The sequence below is a fragment of the Trichosurus vulpecula genome, chromosome 9 (assembly GCF_011100635.1).
Source record: "Trichosurus vulpecula isolate mTriVul1 chromosome 9, mTriVul1.pri, whole genome shotgun sequence".
In the NCBI taxonomy this organism is placed as follows: Eukaryota; Metazoa; Chordata; class Mammalia; order Diprotodontia; family Phalangeridae; genus Trichosurus; species Trichosurus vulpecula.
The window spans coordinates 74809467-74829691 of record NC_050581.1 but is presented as its reverse complement, the minus strand read 5'-3'; the positions used below and the strand labels follow the sequence as shown (position 1 = coordinate 74829691).

The following is a 20225-nucleotide window of genomic DNA, read 5'->3' as shown; positions in this document are numbered from 1 at the left end:
GCCTTCTGTGTCTACTAGAAGGCCCACCAAGCCATCCTAGTTCCTCTACTTGCCCATCTCCCTGACCCCTTGTTGCTCTGAGCTCAGCCTTTTCCTCTCACAACCTCCTTCTTTGAATCATATTCCTGGGCTCAGAGTCCACACCCCTGGTTCCCAGTCTCCTGCTCTTTCACTAACTCCCTGTGGGACCTTGGACAGGTCCCTTCTTGTGTCCTTCAGTTTCATCCTCTGAACAAGTGTCCTGAGGGCCTGACCACTCTTCTGGTCCTGGGCCTCTATACTTCTGCAAGTCTGTTCTGTGACTTGTCTTGCTGAGGTTGGTGGATGGGGCAAGAAGGAAAGAGGGGAGATGGGCTCCTTTCCATGGTAACGCTTAGGTCTCATTAAAGTGTCTGCAAACTCACCTTGTTCTGGAAGTAGTGCTTTCTTTGGGCTGGTTCCACCTGTTGAACCTGTTCTTCCACTGTTATGGGGTCTCCCAAAGGGGATTAAGAGATATCAAAAATGACTTCTCACAGTCAAAATAATCTCCTCACCTAAAAAAATAAAACGCACCATCCCTTTGAAAGATAAATCATTTCATTGCATGCTGTTGTTGAGTTGTTCCATTCATATTTGTCTCTCAGTGACCCCATTTGGGGTCTTATTGGTATAGATACTGGAGTGGCTTGCCCTTTCCTTCTCCAGCTCATTTTATAGATGAGGAAACTGAGGCCAACAGAGTTAAATGGCTTGCCATGGTCACATAGCTAGTAAGTTTCTGAAGCCAGATCTGAACTCAGAAGGAAGAGTCTTTCAGACTCCAGGCCAGGAACTCTATCCACTGCACCACCTTGTTGCTTATCATTTAAATACTTAATTATTTTTTTAAAAGGAGACTAGTTTTATTTCTCAATTCAATTAAACTTTCAATTTTGTTAATCTCTTCTTTCATTTTCAGAATTTTTATTTTTGTATTATTTTTTTCTTTTGTGCTTTTTCTAATATTTTGAGCTCTATGCCCAATTCATTGACACCTTCCCTCTCTATTTGTTTATGTAAGTGTCCAGAGATATCAAATTTCTCCTAATGACTGCTCTAGCTGCCTCCAAAATGTTTTGCCATGTTATAATGCCATTTGAATTGTCTTTGACAAATTTATCTATGCTTTCTGTGATTTGTTCTTTCTCCCACCAGATGTTGAGGATGAAATCAGTTACCATTTAAGTTAAATATGAGACCCTTTCTTCAAGGGCCTTTAATTGGCTATAATTTTTGTTGCACTGTGGTCAGTAAAGGATGTATTTAATATTTCTGTTTTTCTACACTTGTTTATGGACATTCTATTATACCACATTGGCTATCTGGACAGATGTAATACCACATTAATACCATAACATTGCAGTCACAGATGTATTTCTTGAGAAAGCAGAAATGGAGCTGGAGAAAATAAAGACGGTGATAATAGTTGGCCTCGATCAAGTGTATCATAGAGGCCCGTGTTGGAAGAAACCCAATTTTGAGGACAATGAGAAATTGATTCTCAATGTATCTGAAGGAGATAAGGATAAAAAGTATGGGGAACACTCAGGTGTTATTTTGATTCCTCATACGGTCATGAGAAAATATTCTTAGTTAGCAATAAATATGGCTACTTTTCCATTTGTATAAAATCAAGGGCACCTTCAATGAAGTTAGTGAATCAATGAATGAAGGGAAATGCATTTATTAAATGTTTACTCTGCACCAAGTACTGTGCTAAGTGGTAGGGATACAAATAGAAAAGAAGACAGTCCCTGTTCACAAGAAGCAGGCAATACTTGCAGGGAGCAGGCAGACATTGGCAAGGGATATCCGAGGGCAGTCCACATCTTTACATGAACCCACTCTGCTTATTGTTTGTTGGCCATTAACAAAACCCATTTCATTTGGTAGGACAACATGACACCTCTTTGGCTCTTTTCCAATAAAGTTTCTCTGGTGCATATTTATACAAGAGTATATAAAGCATTTAACCAAAGGGAACTTTGGCCAACAATTCTTTTATCATTAACAATTGGGACACAAATTGAGATTTGTGCTTCAGTACATCATAGAGTGGATCAAGTGCACAGACCAAGTCATCTATAGATGGTGAGGTCTTCTAGATGCTGCAGATTCAGATGCAGATGGCACTGTGCTGCTTGCTTCCAGTCCAGGACCATTGCAGAGGCACCTAAAATGATTCCTAGTCATTATAAAGTTTGGCCTAATTATCCATTCAGGACAGAACACACACACACAAAAGTGGATAAAAATGGCGTTTGTTCAGGATGGACAACCTTCAGAATTGATCTTGGACCCTTACTGCAAATGGACTTACTACAAGAACTTGAGAACTGAAAAGGAGACTAGGCTGCCTTGTTTTCTGGGATAGCGTAAATTACTTTGAATTATCTGCCATCTTTCCCAAATACAAAACTCATCTTTTTAGCATTTCATTCTTTTGGCACTATTGTATGTATGATTAGGAGTCATGAAATGACAGTCTCTGAAGAATTGAAACTGAGGCTCATCTATAGGGCAATGGAGAGGTAGGTGATGGGTGTAAGGGATGAACCTAAAGAAATGTATGAACTGGAAAAGAAGATAGCCTAGCCATATAGTGAGAGCAGGGAATAGCCAATGGACAGACCATGTGCTCCACTGGTTTCCTCTTACTGTTAAGAGAAAGGAAGGAAGGTTCTTAGTCATTTGGAGAGACCCCTTGTAGTGAACTTAAAAGAAGACATGGATAAGAATTGTCCAGTATAGGCAGGCATTGATGGGCTGTGATATGCATTGTTAGTGGACTAGCCATATGGATCAGATTCTGGATCGAGCGTGTGGAACCCTGGGCTTCTAGGTCCTCAAGTGAGGCCCTTGGACTGAATCCAAAACTCACAGAACAAATCCCTCTATTAGAAACTAGATCTTTCTGGAGTATTGTAGTGGGGGGAATCCCCATTCGTCCACTGTGGAAATAAGAATAGTTTCTGATAGGCAGAGAGTAAGCAAGTATGGTAGACAGTGGGAAAGGCTCTGTGCCAGTGTTCCCTAGTGGGCAAATCCACAGATTCATGTCAAATTAGAAAGAGTCCATTCTCTCTTTGGGATCAAGACGGAGAAGATGAGAATCATGATGATGCAAGCCAGGCTTGGAAAAACTACGCAGAATTGGCCAGAAAATTTAAGAGCTACTTACCATCTATGTGACCTTGGGCAAGTCATTTAACTTGACTTGGGCAAGGTCTCCAGTCTTTCATTTTCTGTTCCCTAATTGGAATTGGACTAGGAAATCTCTGAGGTCCATTCTAACTCTAAGATTGTGGGTCTTATAATCTTATTCATCCATTCATTTATTCATTGATTCAATGTGAATTACCTATTTGTTATAGGAAGAGCACTGAATTAGATTCTAGGGGCCAGTTAAAGTTTAGCTATTTAGGTTCTTAGAGTTTATTGTCTAGGAGGAGGAAAAGACAGAAACGGAGATAATCAATACTATACAAAGTTACATGATAAATGGTTTTTAGAAGGTCAAAGGAAAGTACTACTATGCTTATGAGGTAAAAATGCATGATTCCCCAACCCTGCTTGGGGTTAGAGCTCTCATAGGCCTCTGACTTCCAGGACTCCAGGAAATGGGGAGAGGGTAAGAGGATTAGAAGTATGATGGAGATAGAGGAGAAGAGGATGGGAGCATAGGCATCTGATAAATCAATGACCAGACTTCTCAGCCTACTTGCAGATTTACTTCCTCCACTTCCTTCACCAACCCCCTCCACTTTTGAGAAGAGGGCTGGGTTGGCCCCATTCTCCCTCCCATCTTTACTTCCTGTGCTTGGAGGATAAGTAGAGGGTAACTAATGGGGAGGATGCAACCCGGGGACATGGACATGGTAAGAATCCTAATCCCTTACAACCACCTGATATTCAAAGCTCCAGCTCTCAGTGCCATCCAGCAGAGGTGCTTCAACCCAGACCCTGGCTTCCAGGTCTGCTCTGTGCTGGCTTCAGTCTCTTTCCCTCTCTTTTCCTCCAGATTCTATGCCTGCTGTTCCTGACCTTTCCCCTCCTGGGGAGTTCAGTCCCTCTGATTCAAGGTGAATCTCCCTGCCTGATCTTCAAGTACCTAGCCTTGCTCTGATCTCATGAGGAGGCATATGAGAATGATTCAGCTCTTCCTCTGGGATGTGGGGTCCTTGGAGCAGTGGTAATTTCTGGGCAACAGGACTTGTGAGTTCCCCTTGGGTAGCAACATTTTATAGTGGAAAGAGGGCTAGATCTGGGATCAGAAAGGCCCCCAGGTTCAGCTCCCATCATGGACACTCATTAGCTGGGTGGCTCTGGGCACTTATCCTCTCTTTCTTAGTGTCAGTTTCCATATTTATCAAATTGTAATTCTTTTAGTATCCTCCTCTCAGGGCTGTTGGTAGGATCAAATGAGATAATGTACGCCGAGTGCATTGCAAAGCTCGCTGAGCTGTACAAGCATCGGTTCCTTAACAAATGTTTCTCGATAATATCATTGTCATTATCCTTGTAGTTATAATTATGGTTATGAGAAGGAATGTGATCCCTCAGCTGAGACTGAGCCCACAGCTGGATGGTCACTGCAGATAGGTGAAGCTTTCAGAGGAGACTTAGATGTCTGAATACATCCTGGTACAGTCACTTTTCTCTCTACTTAGACAGGGAGCAAGTTGGCGTTGTTGGAGGCCAGGAGGCTGCGAAGGGGGAATGGCTTTGGCAGGTCAGCCTCAGGTTTGAGGCACGATACTGGGTACACATTTGTGGTGGCTCCCTCATCCATCCCCAGTGGGTACTGACTGCTGCCCACTGCATTGGCACGTGAGTCTCCCCCTCCCCACTCAGTCGGTTGGACATGAATGATTCTGGCATGGGGAAAGGAGCAGAGTGGAGATAGTCCCAAGGCTGGGAATCAGGAAACTTGGATTTGAGCCTAGACTCTGTCCTTGACTCACTGTGTAGCTTTGGACAAGCTGTTTCCCTATTTCTTTAGGCTGGAGTTTTTTCCTTTATATAATGGGGATAAGAGTTCCTGCCCTGGTTTCCTCAAAGATGAAAGTTGAGGGGTATGCATTTTTTTAAACCAAAGAGCATCATCAGCATGTGTGGTACCATTACTATTATTTAATTGATAAGCCCAGCAGAGAGAAGGATGCACCTGAGAGTGCCAGTGAGTGGGAGATCCTTACAGTGTTGGAAGGTCATGGGAGGCCCAGTGAGGCTTAATCCTCAAGTCTGCAGGGGTGAGTTTCAGGGGATGGAGGGAGAGGATTGAGTCCTGGGCTTATTGAACTCAATGCCTCCACTCCCCCACCCCAGCCCACACCCAGGTGCCTTGAAGGACCGTTTGTTTCCCTTTCCCCCCAGGTTCCCCGTGGAGCCTTCATGGTACATGATCCAACTGAGGGAACAGCACCTGTACTATGAAGACAAGCTCCTGCCCCTGACGAAGATCATTATTTTCCCCAACTACACTGCTGCTGCAAGGGGTGGGGATGTTGCTCTGCTAAAACTGAAGAACCCTGTGGAGCTGTCCAGTCATATCAAGCTCATTAGCCTTCCTACCGCCAAGGAGACCTTTCCCTTGGATTCGGAATGTTGGGTGACTGGCTGGGGGGATCTTAATTCTGGAGGTGAGTATGGGTGCCAGGACCAGGGTCAGAGCTATGCATGCTAACACCTGGAGGGAGGGAGGGAAAATTATGGAACAAGGTTTTCTTCCTTCTATCAGCCATTCAGACTAATTAATAAGAATTCTGGGCCCTTAGCCGCATGGGCAAAGATGTCTCAGATCTGTGCTTCCGCCCAGCTTCCTCGGTGTCTGTGTCCCATGTGTCTTATAGCAGCAGGCTGAATGGAGAGGGCATTGAATTTGTAGTCAAAAGAACCTGAGTTGCAAACCCAACTCTGCTACTTATTAGCCATATGCACTGTCGCTTGTCTTTTCTGAGACCCAGTATATTTCTTTGTAAAGTGAGGGTATTGAATGAGTGAGTGAATGAATGAGAATGCATGTATTCAGCCCTTACCAGGTGACAGGGACTGTGCTAACATTTGGGGCCAAGTGACAAAAAAGGGGGGATAGTCCCTGCCCTCAAGGAGATTACATTCTAATAGGAGACAACACATTATTATCATAGCTTTTATACAACACTTCAAGCTTTGTAAAATGCTTAATGAATATTTCATTTTATATTAATGGAGGTGAGGGATTTCATTATCTTCTTTTTACAGATGAGGAAACTGAGGCAGTCAGAGGTTAAATGACTTGCCTAGGGTCATGTAGCTAGTGAATGTCTTAGGTTAGCTTGGACTTCACATCCTCTCCACTGTGTTCTACACGTTGTGCCACCCCACTGTCTCTAAGCATAGGTAGGATCATGGTGACCAGGGAAGGGAGCTGGAGAGTTGCAGGGATAGTGAGCTGACCAATAGGATAGTTAATTGACTGCCCTGCACCCTCCTTTCTGGACTGGACCAATAAGCACTTTCTCATTCTCCTCTCCAACTCTTTCCAGAAGCCAGGACAGTGTTGATTCCTTTGCCCAGCCCCAAATGCTCTATTACAGACCATGGCATTTGGGTAGCAGTTTCCCCAGAGTAGAAACATTGTCGCATTAATATTGGCTCTACCCAAGGGCCTTGTGTCTAGGCCCCTACCCCTGCAGCACAGAGAAGATGGGCCTCAGGTTGGGCTCCATTCCAGGTCCTGGTTGCTGACACCTAGCACCCAAGGTGAGAAGGTCTTCATCCCTGGGGCCTCTGATTCCTCCTTGGGCTTTGTGGGAGTCCCAGGACACCCCCTCTCCCTGTCAGAGCCAATGGCTACACTCCACTGTCTCTTTCTCCTACAGTGAGCTTGCCCCCTCCCTACACCCTGAGGCAGGTACAAGTACCTTTGTTGGATACACAGAAATGTGATGAAGAGTATCATAATGGAGCATACACCAGCTCATCTGTGAGGATAATTATGGATGACATGCTTTGTGCTGGCAAAGCCGGTGTAGACTCCTGTCAGGTGAGAGATCCTGGGGGTCTCCCCTCCTCAGCTTCTCCTCTCCTTTCCTCCCCTCACCCCAACCCCATTGTACCCAGATTTTGCCTCTCCTGGATATTCTAACCTCTGGATCAGGTTAACAGACTCTCCTGCCTTTTAGGGTGACTCTGGGGGGCCCCTGGTCTGCAAAGTTGGGGACTCCTGGAAGCAGGCTGGCGTGGTGAGTTGGGGAGTAGGCTGTGGCCTTCCCCACAGGCCTGGCATCTATACTCGAGTCACAAGCTATGTGGATTGGATCAACGAGCACATTTCCCCACGCTCCTCTACAAACCCAGTTAGCATCTAAGCCTTCTGTGTTTACTAGAAGGCCCACCAAGCCATCCTAGTTCCTTGCCTATCTCCCTGACCCCTTGTTGCTCTGAGCTCAGCCTTTTCCTCTCACAACCTCCTTCTCTGAATCATCCCCTCCTCTTTGGCTGTCCCAGAGGCTGTCTATTCCTGTGCTCAGAGTCCATACCCCTGGTTCCCAGTCTCCTGCTCTTTCACTGACTCCCTCTGTCCCCTTGGACACATCCCTTCTTGTGTCCTTCAGTTTCATCCTCTGAACAAGTGTCCCGAGGGCCTGACCACTCTTCTGGCCTTGGGCTTCTATAATCTGTTCTGTGACTTGTCTTGCTGAGGTTGATGGGCGGGGCAAGAAAGAAAAAGGGGAAATGGGCTCCTTTCCATGGTAATGCTTAGATCTCATTAAAGTGTCTGCAAACTCACCTTGTTCTGGAAGTAGTGCTTTCTTTGGGCTGGTTCCACCTGTTGAACTTTTTCTTCCACTGTTATGGGGTCTCCCAAAGGGGATTAAGAGATATCAAGAAAAACTTCTCACAATCAAAAATAATCTCCCCACCTAAAAAAACAAAATGCAGCACCTCTTTGAAAGATAAATCACTCCATCACATGCTGTTGTTGAGTTGTTTCATTCAGGTCTGACTCTTAGTGTCCCCATTTGGAGTTTTCTTGGCATTTCCTTCTCCAGCTCATTTTATAGATGAAGAAACTGAGGCAAACAGGATTAAATGACTTGCCCATAGTCACACAGCTAATAAGTGTCTGAGACAAGATTTGAACTTAGGAAGGGTAGTCTTGATAGTCTTTCGGGACTCCAGACCCAGCACTGTATCCATTGTGCCACCTAGCTGTCTTTCTTACATGAACCTGTGCCAGATAACCCAGAGTACCCCAGGAAAAACCAGTAGGGAGCCATTGCAAAAAACGGAGGTTAGCCACAAGAATTCACAATGCCCTGGTTGTAGCCACCACCCTTTATCAGGCTCACTAGAGGGTTCAAGCCTGCTAAGACCCCATTGCCTAGACACCTACAAGTATCCCCTGTCCAGCACCCTGTGTACCTCAGGCCTATGAATTGAAATTGAATTGTAGCTAAGCCCTGTAGCTAAAGCCTCGACTACTCCTAAATTTGGCTGCATCAGAAAAAAAAAACTTCCTGAATACAATGCCTGGTGCCCCCAAACCCCGATGGTGACAAGTACAGAGACTAAACCCTCATTCTGATCACAGATTCCACTAGTCTTGGTCTTCAAAGGACAAGCAGGACCTGAGCCAGAGGCAGGTCCAGAAGCCTTACCCTGAAAAAAGTTTTCTTGCTTTGTGGGCTGGTGACCTGTTTAGGAAGAGCCTAAAATGTCAGCCTTCCCCATGATACTCTTTGAAATCACACTATTTTTTCAACATACATTACTACATCTTTTATGTTCTTCACCTTCCTCTTTAAAAAAAGTAAAAAAAAACATTTGATTTCTGCAATAAAACAAACATTTTCACTACACAGTACAATAAAAAGATGATTGTACATGAAACTGCAAATCTACTATGCACAACTTATTTCTTTCAAATATACAACAAAATTATCATGTAGATTTTTTATTTTTCTTCTTCTTCCCATCCCCCCCCCAACCCTGCCTTACTCTTGAGAGGGTTGTGATTAGACACCAATAGGTAGGTGTATGTAGAATTATTCTATCCGTACTTCTATTTATTGCCCTTTTGTGGAAACCTTCCTCTTAATCCATTCTCACCACAGTCTCTGAAAAACTCCAAATGGCCAGGTCCTACTTGACATTCTCTAGGTCTGCTGCAGAACAGGGGGTTGGAGGATGGAGCGGTGGGTTGGGAGGGCCATCTGGCCTGAGGTGGGGAACACTGCACCAAAATCTTCCCAGCAGCAATTAGCTTGACAAGACATTCGAAATGCCATCCATTTGGAAAGAGCTCACTAGTAACAATAGGTAACGTTTCATTAGCACCAGGCACTGTGCTAAGTGCTTCCCAATTATTATTCATTGGATCCTGCTATTAATTAATAATTAATTAATTAATATTAGTATTTTACAGATGAGGAAACTGAGGTTAAGTGATTTGCCCAGGGTCATGCAGGTAATAAGTTTCTGAGGCCAGATTTGAACTCAGATCTGTCCTAACTCCAGGCCCAGGGCTCCATCCACCATCCCACCTAGCTACATGACCTTGGACAAGTTATATAATCTTGCTTGGCCTCACCTGCAAAACAGAGGAGTTGAACTAGCTGGGCTCTAAGTCTCCTTCCAGCTTTAGATGAGGAATCCTATCATTCTATGGTCCTTTCTGCAAATACCACCATCCTCTATCTGTCCCTGGGAAAGAAAGAGCTGGAAGGAAAGCCACCAAATGTAACCCTTTAGTTTTCTGGGTGAGGAGATGGAGACATAGAGAGAGATAGTGATGTGCCCAGGGTTACCTAGCTAGTAAGGATTTGAGGTAGGATTCGAATTCAGGTCTCCCTGACTTGATGTCAAGAGCTCTATTTATTCAGTCACTTAGCTGCTAGTCGTTGACCTGAGGTTGGATTAATTCTTGACCTCTAAAAGTTCATTGTCTGGGGGATGGTACAGGAGGAGAAGTCCTGGTCCCTGTCCTTTGGCAGGTGGGTAGGGAATGGGGTGAGGGTTGAGGACCTAGATCCTGCTTAGGATGCACTTACAGTCTGGGGGAGATAAGAGAACAAGATAGAAAAAGTCTGTGCTTATGAAAGCTTTGATGCTGGGCAGTAGGCCTTGATGGGCTGAGAAAGCTTCCTGGGAATCCAGGTCCTCCTGGGAATAGGGCCCTGGAGGAACTGTCCTCGGCTCCAGGATTCTTCCCTTTCACCCCTTTCGAAATTGAGGACTAACCTGGCTAAGTGTGGAAAGGCTCTGTCCTAGAAGGTTAATTGCCAAGTAATGGACTGTTCTGGGCCATGTCAACTCATGAAACAGATTTATAAGGGAGAAGAGAACTCTCTGAACTATAGTTCAGAAATAATACACCCAACATAGGGTTATTAGAAAGGAGTGGAAAAGAAAACAACTCAGTTCCAGACCTGATAGTGTCAAAACAGTCTTTTTAAAAACTACCATGAACAATTTAATGCAAATATTTTTATTACAATTTATAGATTTGTTTTGAACTATTTATATGCAGAAATATAATTAAACTGTAACCCCCCCCCCCCAAACAAGCTGCATTTATATCCACCTGGGTCTATAAAAGCCAGTTTAGAAGTTTGCCATTCTCTGAAAGTCGTTAACTTTCTTAGAATATATAAAAATAAAATCTGGTAATTGGTTATCCAGTTTTGATTTAGAGGGGAAAATGAAGGGGTGCTCTTTGTAAAGTTTCAGTTCTCTGAAACACACACACACACACACACACACACACATACACACACACACACACACACACACACACCCCTTTCTCTAGCCTTCCATATAGTTCACTCCTACTTAAAATGGTACCTGAGCTTTCTAAGTTATTGAGTTTAGGTATACCTTAGTCTTAGCTTAGCTTTTGACTCTCCCAAAGCCTAGAGCGAGCAGCTCACCATGTGGTCCCTTAAAGAAGGGTCTAACGATCACGTGTAATGAATGTCTTTCTTGTTATCTACAACACGTTAATAACAGCTCTCTGAAAGCACACAAGTATGAGCCTGTCCAATGCAGAGTCACACAGCCCAGTCTTCAAGTCCAGTCTCCTTGGATAGGAGCTTGGAAAGGGGATAGCTGAGTGTAGGTCACAATACTCTTAGAAGGCTACCTGGAGGGATGACTTTTGGAAGAGAAGTCGGTTTTGGAAAAAGAGAAGACTTCAATTCTGGGAGAGGGCAGGATGCTTAATTAACATGAGTTTAGTTGACCTCTAAGGCCTCTGCAAGTGCTAATATAACAAAGTTCTGAACTTACTCTCCCAGAGTGCCTCCTTGTACATTCCCTGGGGCCCCTCCACCTGCCCTCCCAGGGTTCTAGGGGGACACCTGAGGGGTTGAGGTTGTCTTTCTCCAATGCTATCACGAAAGCTTCTGTTTCAGTGTTCCCTTACTGTTAACTTACAGTGATTGGCACCCTACTTTCATTTTAACCAATTAACATAAATTAGCTTTTACAAAGGGGTGCTACTAGGTGTTGGAGATAGAAAAACACAAAGGAAACAGTCTTTGCCCTCAAGAAGCTTACATTCTACCAGGAGAAGCAAACATATACACTGAGAAGCAAATACAAGATAATTTGAGGAGGGAGGTAGGGCTAAAAATGAGGGAAATCAGGTGACATTTCCCTTAGGAGGTGGCACCTGAGATAAATCTTGAAGGAAGCTAAGGATTGAGCAAAGGAAGTTGGGCTAGATGATTTCAGAGGTCTCTTGCAGTGCTAGCCCAGCCACTTCTGGCTCTATGCTCTGGTGGTGAGCTGGAGAGATGGTTGGTGCTGGCTACCTTTATTCCCTTGGAGTCTATGAGTGTACTTTGGCCCATACTGGAATGGTTCTTCCTGGCTGCCTCCTTCTACTTCTCTTCCTCCTCCTCCTGATCACTAAATATTTCCAGAAGGTTATCCTAAGTTCACCTGGGCTTTGAGAGATTGTTCTCCTTCTCCAGCAGGAGAGCCAGCTAGGTGATAATAGTGGATAGACTCCAAGGGCTGGAGTCAGGAAGAACTGAGTTTAACTAGCTGTGTGAGCCTGGGCAAATCACTTAACCTCTGTCTGCCTCAGTTTCTTCAACTATAAAATGACAGTATTACTAGCATCTATCCCAAAGGGTTGTTGTGAAAATCAAGTGAGATATTTGTAGATTGCTTAGTACAATGCTTGGCACATAGTAGATGTTTTATAAATATTTGTTCATCCCTTCCCCTTTTCTGCTACTCACTCTTTCCTAGAGGTGTTCATTATCCCCCTGAATATTCTGTTTTCCTGACCCCTGTTTCCAGGCAGGGTTTAGAGGGTGAGGTTGAGGGAGAGGGAGAAGATGGGAGTGGGGAATGAAAAGGACCATGTAGCTTCCTAGGGCCCCAAAGGATGAAGAGAAGAGCGTTGGCATTATCCAAGAAGGAATCCAGTGCTGCTTTGGGGCTAAGGACCCTGAAAATCTCATATAAGCCCTTCCTAGGATGGTGACTAGCTTGGGTTCATTTGTAAGAGGTATTGACTGGTCATATATACTGAACAATCACGCTCATCTTTTGTCCAGTTCAATCCAATCCAACCCAGTCCAAACATTTAAATTCAGCAAACATTTAAGTGCCACTGTGGGTAAGGAGAGAAATGAGATGAGATATAGTTCTTACTTTACTTGAAGAAACTCAAAGTCTAGTACAAAGGACACAAGAATCAGCTTGATGTAGGGGGAAGAGTACTGGGGTTGGGGGCATAGTTGGAGAGATTATAGATTTGTAGTTGGAAAAGAACTTAGAGACCGCCCAGTCCAACCCTCTCATTTTACAGATAAGGAAACTGAGACCCAGAAAGGTTAAGTGATTTGACCAAGGTCTCACATGTAATAAGTAATAGTGGAATTTGAATCTAGACCCCCATCCCTGATTCCACAATGCTCATTCTTCAGTATCATGCTGTCTCTCTGTACCAATCTGACCTACATTCCATCCCTGGCTCTGTTTCTTACTAGCTATATGACCATGAACAAGTCACTTCTCCAACAACATGGGCTTATAGGTGGGAGGCTGTTAAGAATTAGACTGTGTTCAAAGGTCTAGACTCATGATTGTTGATGTCTCCATAAGGTCAAAGATTTGGTCAATTACTGTTTCTGTATGTTTCAACAATTTGATATTAAGTGATGGTCTGATAATGTGGCTCTGCAAGATAAGGAACTCGTGCAAACCTGCCAAGGGCTGGTGGAACTGACTCATATCCTCTTTCAAATAACGTTAGGGACTTATCTAACCTTCTTTTAGACCACCCGACATACCCCTAGGAAGGTTATGGCATTGTTAATGAAGATGTCCGGTTTTCTCTGCTTGATATACACCTCAGTAACCCCATAACTGTCATGTAACTGTTCCATCGCACCTTATCAAATATCTAACTAAGAAAAGGACTGGGTTGCTCCGTTTTGGTTTCTATTTTGAGCGATCTCTTGTGGAACAGATGCAGAGATCTGGTTTGGATAGAAGAGTTAATTTCCAAACAGGCCAAATGCCCAGACTGAAAGAGTAGTTATTAATTGTTCTATATCAATTTGGACGGTCTCTAGTAAAGAGTCCTATGGATTTGTGCTTAGCCCTGTGCTAAACATTTTTGTCAGTTAGTCACTCAGCAAGCATTTATTAAGTACTTGTCATTGTGCCAAGTGTTAGGGATACAAAGAAAGGCAAAAGCTTACCTTCTAATGGGTGAGACAATACATAAACAACTAGATGTCTATGAAATACACGGAAGGTAGTCTGAAAGGTAAAGGTGTTGGCATTGGTGGGGTGACCTGGAAAGGACTCCTGCAGAATGTGGTATTGGAACTGGATCTTCGGAAAAGTCAGGAGGTAGAGGTAAAGAAAGAGAACATTCCAAGCGTAGGGGACAGTCAGTCAAAGGCAAAGAGTGGGGAGATGTAATAGTGTGTTTGAATTATTACAATTAGGTCAAGTTAACTGGGTTGTAGAGTGCATAGAGGGGAGCAAAGTGTCAGAATATTGGATCAGCAGGAAGAGGCCAGGTTATGAAGAGTTTTAAATGCTACAAAAGAGGTGCTTATATTTGATTGTGGAAGTAATGGAGAGCCACTGGGGCTCATTGAACAGGGGTTGACATGGTTCAACCTAGGGTTTAGGAAAGCAGCTGAGTGGAGGATGGATTGGAGTGGGGAGATAGTTGAGGTAGGGAGACCAATTAGGAGGATATCACAATAATCCCAGTGGGAGGTGATGTGGGCCTGAACTCGGGTGATGGCTATGTGAGTGGACAGAAGGGAATGTATAAAAGAGATGTCGTAAGGCTGGAAACAACAACAGTTGGCAACAAGTTGGATATGTGGGTGGAGTGCCTTCCCCCCTGAGAACATCTCCAATTTATCTTGTATGTATCATGTTTGTACAGAGTTGTTTGCATGTTGTCTCTCCTATTAGATTGTGAGCTCCTTGAGGGCAAGGGCTGTTTTTGCCTTTCTTTGTAAACCCAGTACTTAGTACAGTGCCCAGCACATAGTAGGTGCTTAATAAATGTGTGTTGACTTGACTTGTTGAGTGTGAGTGAAGAGTTGAGAGTGACACTGAGGTTGTGAGCTGAGTGACTAGGAGGATAATAGTGTCCTCAACAGGAATAGGGAAGGTTTGTGGGGAAAGATAATGAGCTCTGTTTTGGACATGTTGATTTTGAGATATTTATGGGACATCCAATCTGAGGTGTCCAAAAGGCAGGTGGTGATTAGATACTACAGTTTAGGAGAGAGACTAGGGCTGGATATATACAACAGAGATGATAATCAAACCCACGGGAGTTGATGAGATCACCAAGGGAGAGAATATAGAGGGAAAAGAAAAGAAGTCCAAGGACAGAGCCTTGGAAAACACCGATGATTAGTGGGCATGACTTGAGGGAAAAACCGTTAAAGAAGACTGAGAAGGAACAGTTAGACAGATAGGAGGAGAAGCAGTGTCACAAAGCCCAGGAAGGAAGGGGAGCTATTAATTAATTAATTAGAATGTCACAAAGCCTAGAAAGGAGAGAATATCTAGGAGGAGAAGGTGAACAGCTGTGTCAAATGCTATAGAGAGGTCTGGAAGGATCAGGACTGAGAAAATGCCTTAGATCTGGCAATTAGAGATCATTGGTAACTAGGGAGGCTAGTTTTCATTGAGTGAGGAATTAGGAAGCCAGAATTCAGAATACTTAGAAGAGAATCATAGGAGAGGAAGTTGAGGCACCTAGTATAAATGGCTTTTTCAAGTATTTAAAGAATTTAGTCCCAAAGAGGAGAGATATACGATGATAGCTACCAGAGAGGTAGGAACAAGTGAGGGATTTTTTTAAGGATTGGGGAGTCATGGGCATGTTTGTAGATAACAGAGAAGTCAATAGATGGGGAGACATTGAAGATTAGAGACAGGATTATAGTGGGAACAATCTGGCAGAGAAGTAAGGAAGGGATGGTTACAAAGGTGCATATGAAAGGACTTAGCTGTGGCAAGGAGAAGGTCCGTTTAAAAAAATTGAGATGGGAGTAAAGGAGCAGATAGAAGGAGGTGTTATCTGAATGACATGAGATGAGGAGAAAGGGAGAAAGGAGACCTCTCCATGAATGGTCCATGAAGGGCTCATTGAAGCCATCCAGTCCAACCCCTTCATTTTACAGATGACAAAAATGGACCTGGATCACACAGATGAGTAGCAGTCAGGATTGGAACCCAGGTCCTCTGAGCAGGGACTGCAAATGCTGCTATCACATCTCATAGATTCTGTAGAAATCTACTCTTCCACGGTGTCCCCTTTTCAAATCCTGTTCTTATCAATGTGTTCTGGTCACTTGATCCAATGGCTACAGCTTCACTGATCTTTCTGGAAGTCATGCTGAATGTTTGTGTGTGTGTGTGTGTGTGTGTGTGTGTGTGTGTATCTGTGTGTGTATATGGTGATTTTAGAGGAGAAAGCCTCTTCACTAAAACCCTTCTCAGTATGTATAGCCTTGATGAGATGATTGAAATTCTACCGTTTAACACTTGACTCCTGGGAGGTGAGGGTATGGTGGTGTCATAGCACATACAACGCTGGGCCTGGAGTCAGGAAGACTCATCTTCCCGAGTTCATATCTGGCCTTGGATACTTATTAGCTGTGTGACCCTGGGCAAGTTACTCAATGTAATGGAAGGCAACAGAGACATAGGTTTCAATATACCATTAATACATATTTCCACAACAGCCCGTGAGTGGGGTGGAATACAACCAGCAATGACGCAGCCTCAGCATGGACTCTATTTGGAGAGGTTTGAAACCTGCAAGGGCAGCTAAATGGTACAGTAGATATTGCACTGGGCCTGGAGTCAGGAATACTCATCTTTCTGAGTTCAAGTCTGGCCTCAGATACTTACCAGCTGTGTAACCCTGGGTGAGTCACTTGACCCTGTTTACCTCACTTTTCTCATCTGTAAAATGAGCTAGAGAAGGAAATGGCAAATCACTCCAGTAACTTTGCCAAGAAAACCTCAAATGGGGTCATGAAGAGTTGGATAAGACTGACTCTGGGAGGTAATACATTATTCTCTGTTTAAATTCCATTAGGGAGAAACTGAAAGCTGTTATGTCAATCATTCTGGCTAGTTTAATTTCTGACTTGGGTGTGAGGTTTACAGATAGAATCAATGTAAGAGAGAAACTCTCAGAGATAAATGTTTTTCTGTTCCAAGGACTGTTAGAGCTTCTTTGTCATGGAGGGGAGGGGGGCATGTTTGTAAGCCACATAGAGGAAATCGAGATATAGGAAAAAATGAAAGAGAGAGAGAGAGAGAAAGAGAGAGGAAGAGGGAGGGGGAGAGAGAGAGAGAGAGAGAGAGAGAGAGAGAGAGAGAGAGAGAGAGAGAGAGAGAGAGAGAGAGAGAGAGAGGAGGATGTGCTGATGATGCTGATGATTTCCTGTGGGTCAGGAATCAGGAATGACTCAGCTGCACTTTGGTTTGAGTAAATTGTGTTGAAGGGTCTCTAATCTGTCTTCTCTAAACTTTTGAAGAGATAAAGAAGTATATGACAACACTGAGATGGAATCTGGGAGAATAGGGCTAGAATTCTGCTTGGGAAGTCCTAGTGCCCAGGTGCCATCAAATGGAGTAAGAATGGGGCAATCCTTTCTCTTCTTTGATCTTAACCAGAAAAAGAGGCAATTTTCTAAGGAATAACTTTGAGGGAAATCCCAGCAAGATTCTAAGATCTATCCACTTGACATTTTGCCTATTTGCTAACTCATCTACTGGTAGGTCTGTTTATCTATATGGCTGCCCATCTGTTACTTGCTTATCTCTCCGCTGACCAATGGTACCTTCTGACTGCAGGGAGGTCCAGAAGGATCAAGACCAAGAAAATGCCTTAGATTTAGCAATTAAAAGATCATTGGAAATTTGGGGAAACCAATTTCTGTTGAACGATGAGTTAGGAAGGCAGAAATCATAGCGTTTAGGAAAGAATCAGAGGAGAGGTAGTTGAGGCATTTGGTGTTCCGGTCTGTACGAAGAATCACAAAATCATGAGTCTCCTGCCCAGCATTGCCAGGGACCTCAGAAACAATGTAGTCCAATTTATTCCTGGAATAAAAGTCTCTCTACAACATTTCCAACAAGTGGTCAACAGGAATACTGTAACTTAAATACTAGGAAGATTGTGATAATCTTAAAATAGGGAGAGACAGATTGCTGGGGAGACTCAGAGGAATGTTCCCCCATATGAATTAATACTATTTTAAGCCTGTGGGGGTGAATGAAAAGAAGCAATCTCTTCTCTCCATATTTCCCTTCCATTTAGTAGCAAATGCTATTCTAAATGAATGATTTTTATACAAATCAGCATCTACACTGAGAAAGGATAAAGAGAACCCATAACAAAACTTATGTTTGCTGAATGAGATTCTTTATAGGCAACCAAGGACTTAGGAGGCCTGGAGATGTAAGTTTTGAGGCTCATGTGTTGAGGCTGTTCTCTACTAGCCATCTGAGCTGTCAAGCATAGTGTTAGCACAGCTTGTTGGATATGGAGCAAACAATTGATCGATCGATCAATCAACAATTATTTATTAAGCACCTACTGTGTGGCTGGTGCTGGGATATAAGCAACCAACTTGGCTTCCCAATTTTCCCTTTTTATATAGGAAGAGTCCTATCCCCGATGGAGTGTAGCTAGGTGGCACAGTGAATAGAGTGGTGCACTTGGAATAAAAATGGCTTGACTTCAAATCCTGCCTCAGATATTTACTAACTCTGTGATTTAGGACAAGTCATTTAACCTTTTTTTTTGGCCTCAGTTTATTCATCTGTTAAATGGAGATATTATTAACATGTAGCATTGCTGTGAGGATAAAATGGATAACATTTGTAAAATATCTTTTTGCATTGTCTTAAAGCATTGTATAAATGCTAAGTATTATTGTTGTCGTCATTGTCGTTCAGTTGTTTTTCAGTCAAATCTACCTCTTCATGACCCTTTGTCAGATTTCTTGGCAAAGATACTGGAACGGTTTGCCATTTCCCTCCACAGTTCATTTTATAGATGAGAAAACTGAGGCCATCAGGGTTAAGTGACTTGCCCAGGGTCTCATACCAAGTAAGTGTCTGAGGCCAGATTTGAACTCAGGAAGAGGAGTCTTCCTGACTTCAGGCCCCACACTCTATCCACTGGGCCATCTAGCTACAATTATAAACCTACACAAATTCCATAAATGAAAAAAAAGCTTAAACCCACAGATTGAGTCACATATCTCTCTTATATTTTGTTGTTACTGTCATTGCTGTTGGTTTTCTGTCCCAGCCCTCTGTCTATATACATTCCTTCTAACTGCCCTAATACTGAGGAAAGTCTTATGAGTTACCAATGTCATCTTTCCATGCAGGAATATAAACAATTTAACTTTAATAAGTCCCTTATGATTCCTCTTTCCTGTTTGCCTTTTCATGCTTCTCTTGAGTCCTGTATTTGAAAGTCAAATTTTCTATTTAGCTCTGGTCTTTTCCCAAGGACGCTTGAAATTCCTCTAACTCATCGAATGTCCATGGCTCTTTGGGCAATGCTGAAAAGTCCAAACAGTTCTTCACTCATCAAGATTTTGGTTTGTCTAGTGAGCTCCAAACTTCTAGCAAACAAATTTAAGGCCAATCTTTCCCCCCTGTTTCTCCCTCTCAAATTAAAGAGGGTTGTAGAGAATAATGCAGCACCACTGAGAGGTTTGCCCTCAATTTGTAACCAGTGCTGAAGGGCAATAAACTCAAATATCAGAAAGTTTCACCTCACTTCCAATGAGCTTCCCAGCAATCATTACAGCTTTTTTTGTTTTTTAATCAATCCACACACACAAATATGCCTCTCCTCTGATCATCAAGCTTCCAGCACAGAAGCTGAATGCTTTCTATTAGCTGACTATTCTACTGTCTTTTTCACTTTTAGCTCCTTCACTGCTGGCTTAAAAATACTCCCAATCCTCAAGTCAGAGCCTCTTGGTTGTCAATGACTTATTTTTCCCTTGTGAGGCGAAACTTACAAAATCTACCTTTTTTGTCAGGCACATACCCAGCAGTCCTTATTCCATCTCTTGGCAATCTCCAAACAGCTATTTGATGTACAATCTTGTTAATTATAGTTTTTTAAATTCTCAAAACAACACATGCAAATGAAATGAGGTACCACAATGCCATGGAGCTATTATTAATTACCTCAATCATTTCTCTTTCCTCAAACAGTGTATTCTTCTGAGGGTAAGTTCTCTATGCAGCCTTTCAGTCTAGATAGCTTTTCTAAGGGTCTCATGAGAAAGGGATGTCCCAGCTGCTACACAATATAGAACGCTAAGTTAAGATCAGGAAAATATGTTAACAGAAAACATGCTGAGAACAAAACCTTCCCACACACATCTACTGGGGGAGTGTTGGTCTCAATACAGCAGGGCAGGTTGAAGACATTCCCTGATGAATGTTAACAAGTAGATTCGTATTTTCACCTTGGCACAACAACCAGATGAAAAGGACATCTGGGTCAGCTTCTAACCACCATCCCTTCCCCATCTCTTTCTGACACTTCTTCTTCCAGCTCACATGTTTCTATTTTGTCCAAGGAACCCTCAGGTTTTTCCAGCAGCCACAAGTTTGAGATATCCCAGTCTAGAAAGGATGAAGTCCCATAGGGCTGCCAGACTACG

General features: G+C 43.2%; 1 protein-coding gene across 1 annotated transcript; it reads left to right on the top strand.

The window, feature by feature from the left end:
- Positions 1–3866: 3866 nt before the first annotated feature.
- On the top strand, positions 3867–7373 carry LOC118831242 (mast cell tryptase-like). Its single transcript, XM_036738468.1, has 6 exons — positions 3867–3899; positions 4043–4103; positions 4692–4851; positions 5398–5663; positions 6885–7048; positions 7188–7373. Exons 1-6 carry the CDS (start codon positions 3867–3869, stop codon positions 7371–7373), a joined length of 870 nt encoding a protein of 289 aa, XP_036594363.1.
- The last annotated feature ends 12852 nt before the right edge of the window (positions 7374–20225 follow it).

Coding starts and splice junctions, on each gene's coding strand:
- LOC118831242 (XM_036738468.1), top strand. CDS start 3,867: ATGGGGAGGATGCAACCCGGGGACATGGACATG. Junction 3,900..4,042: donor AACCCGGGGACATGGACATG/GTAAGAATCCTA, acceptor CTTTTCCTCCAG/ATTCTATGCCTGCTGTTCCT. Junction 4,852..5,397: donor GCTGCCCACTGCATTGGCAC/GTGAGTCTCCCC, acceptor CTTTCCCCCCAG/GTTCCCCGTGGAGCCTTCAT.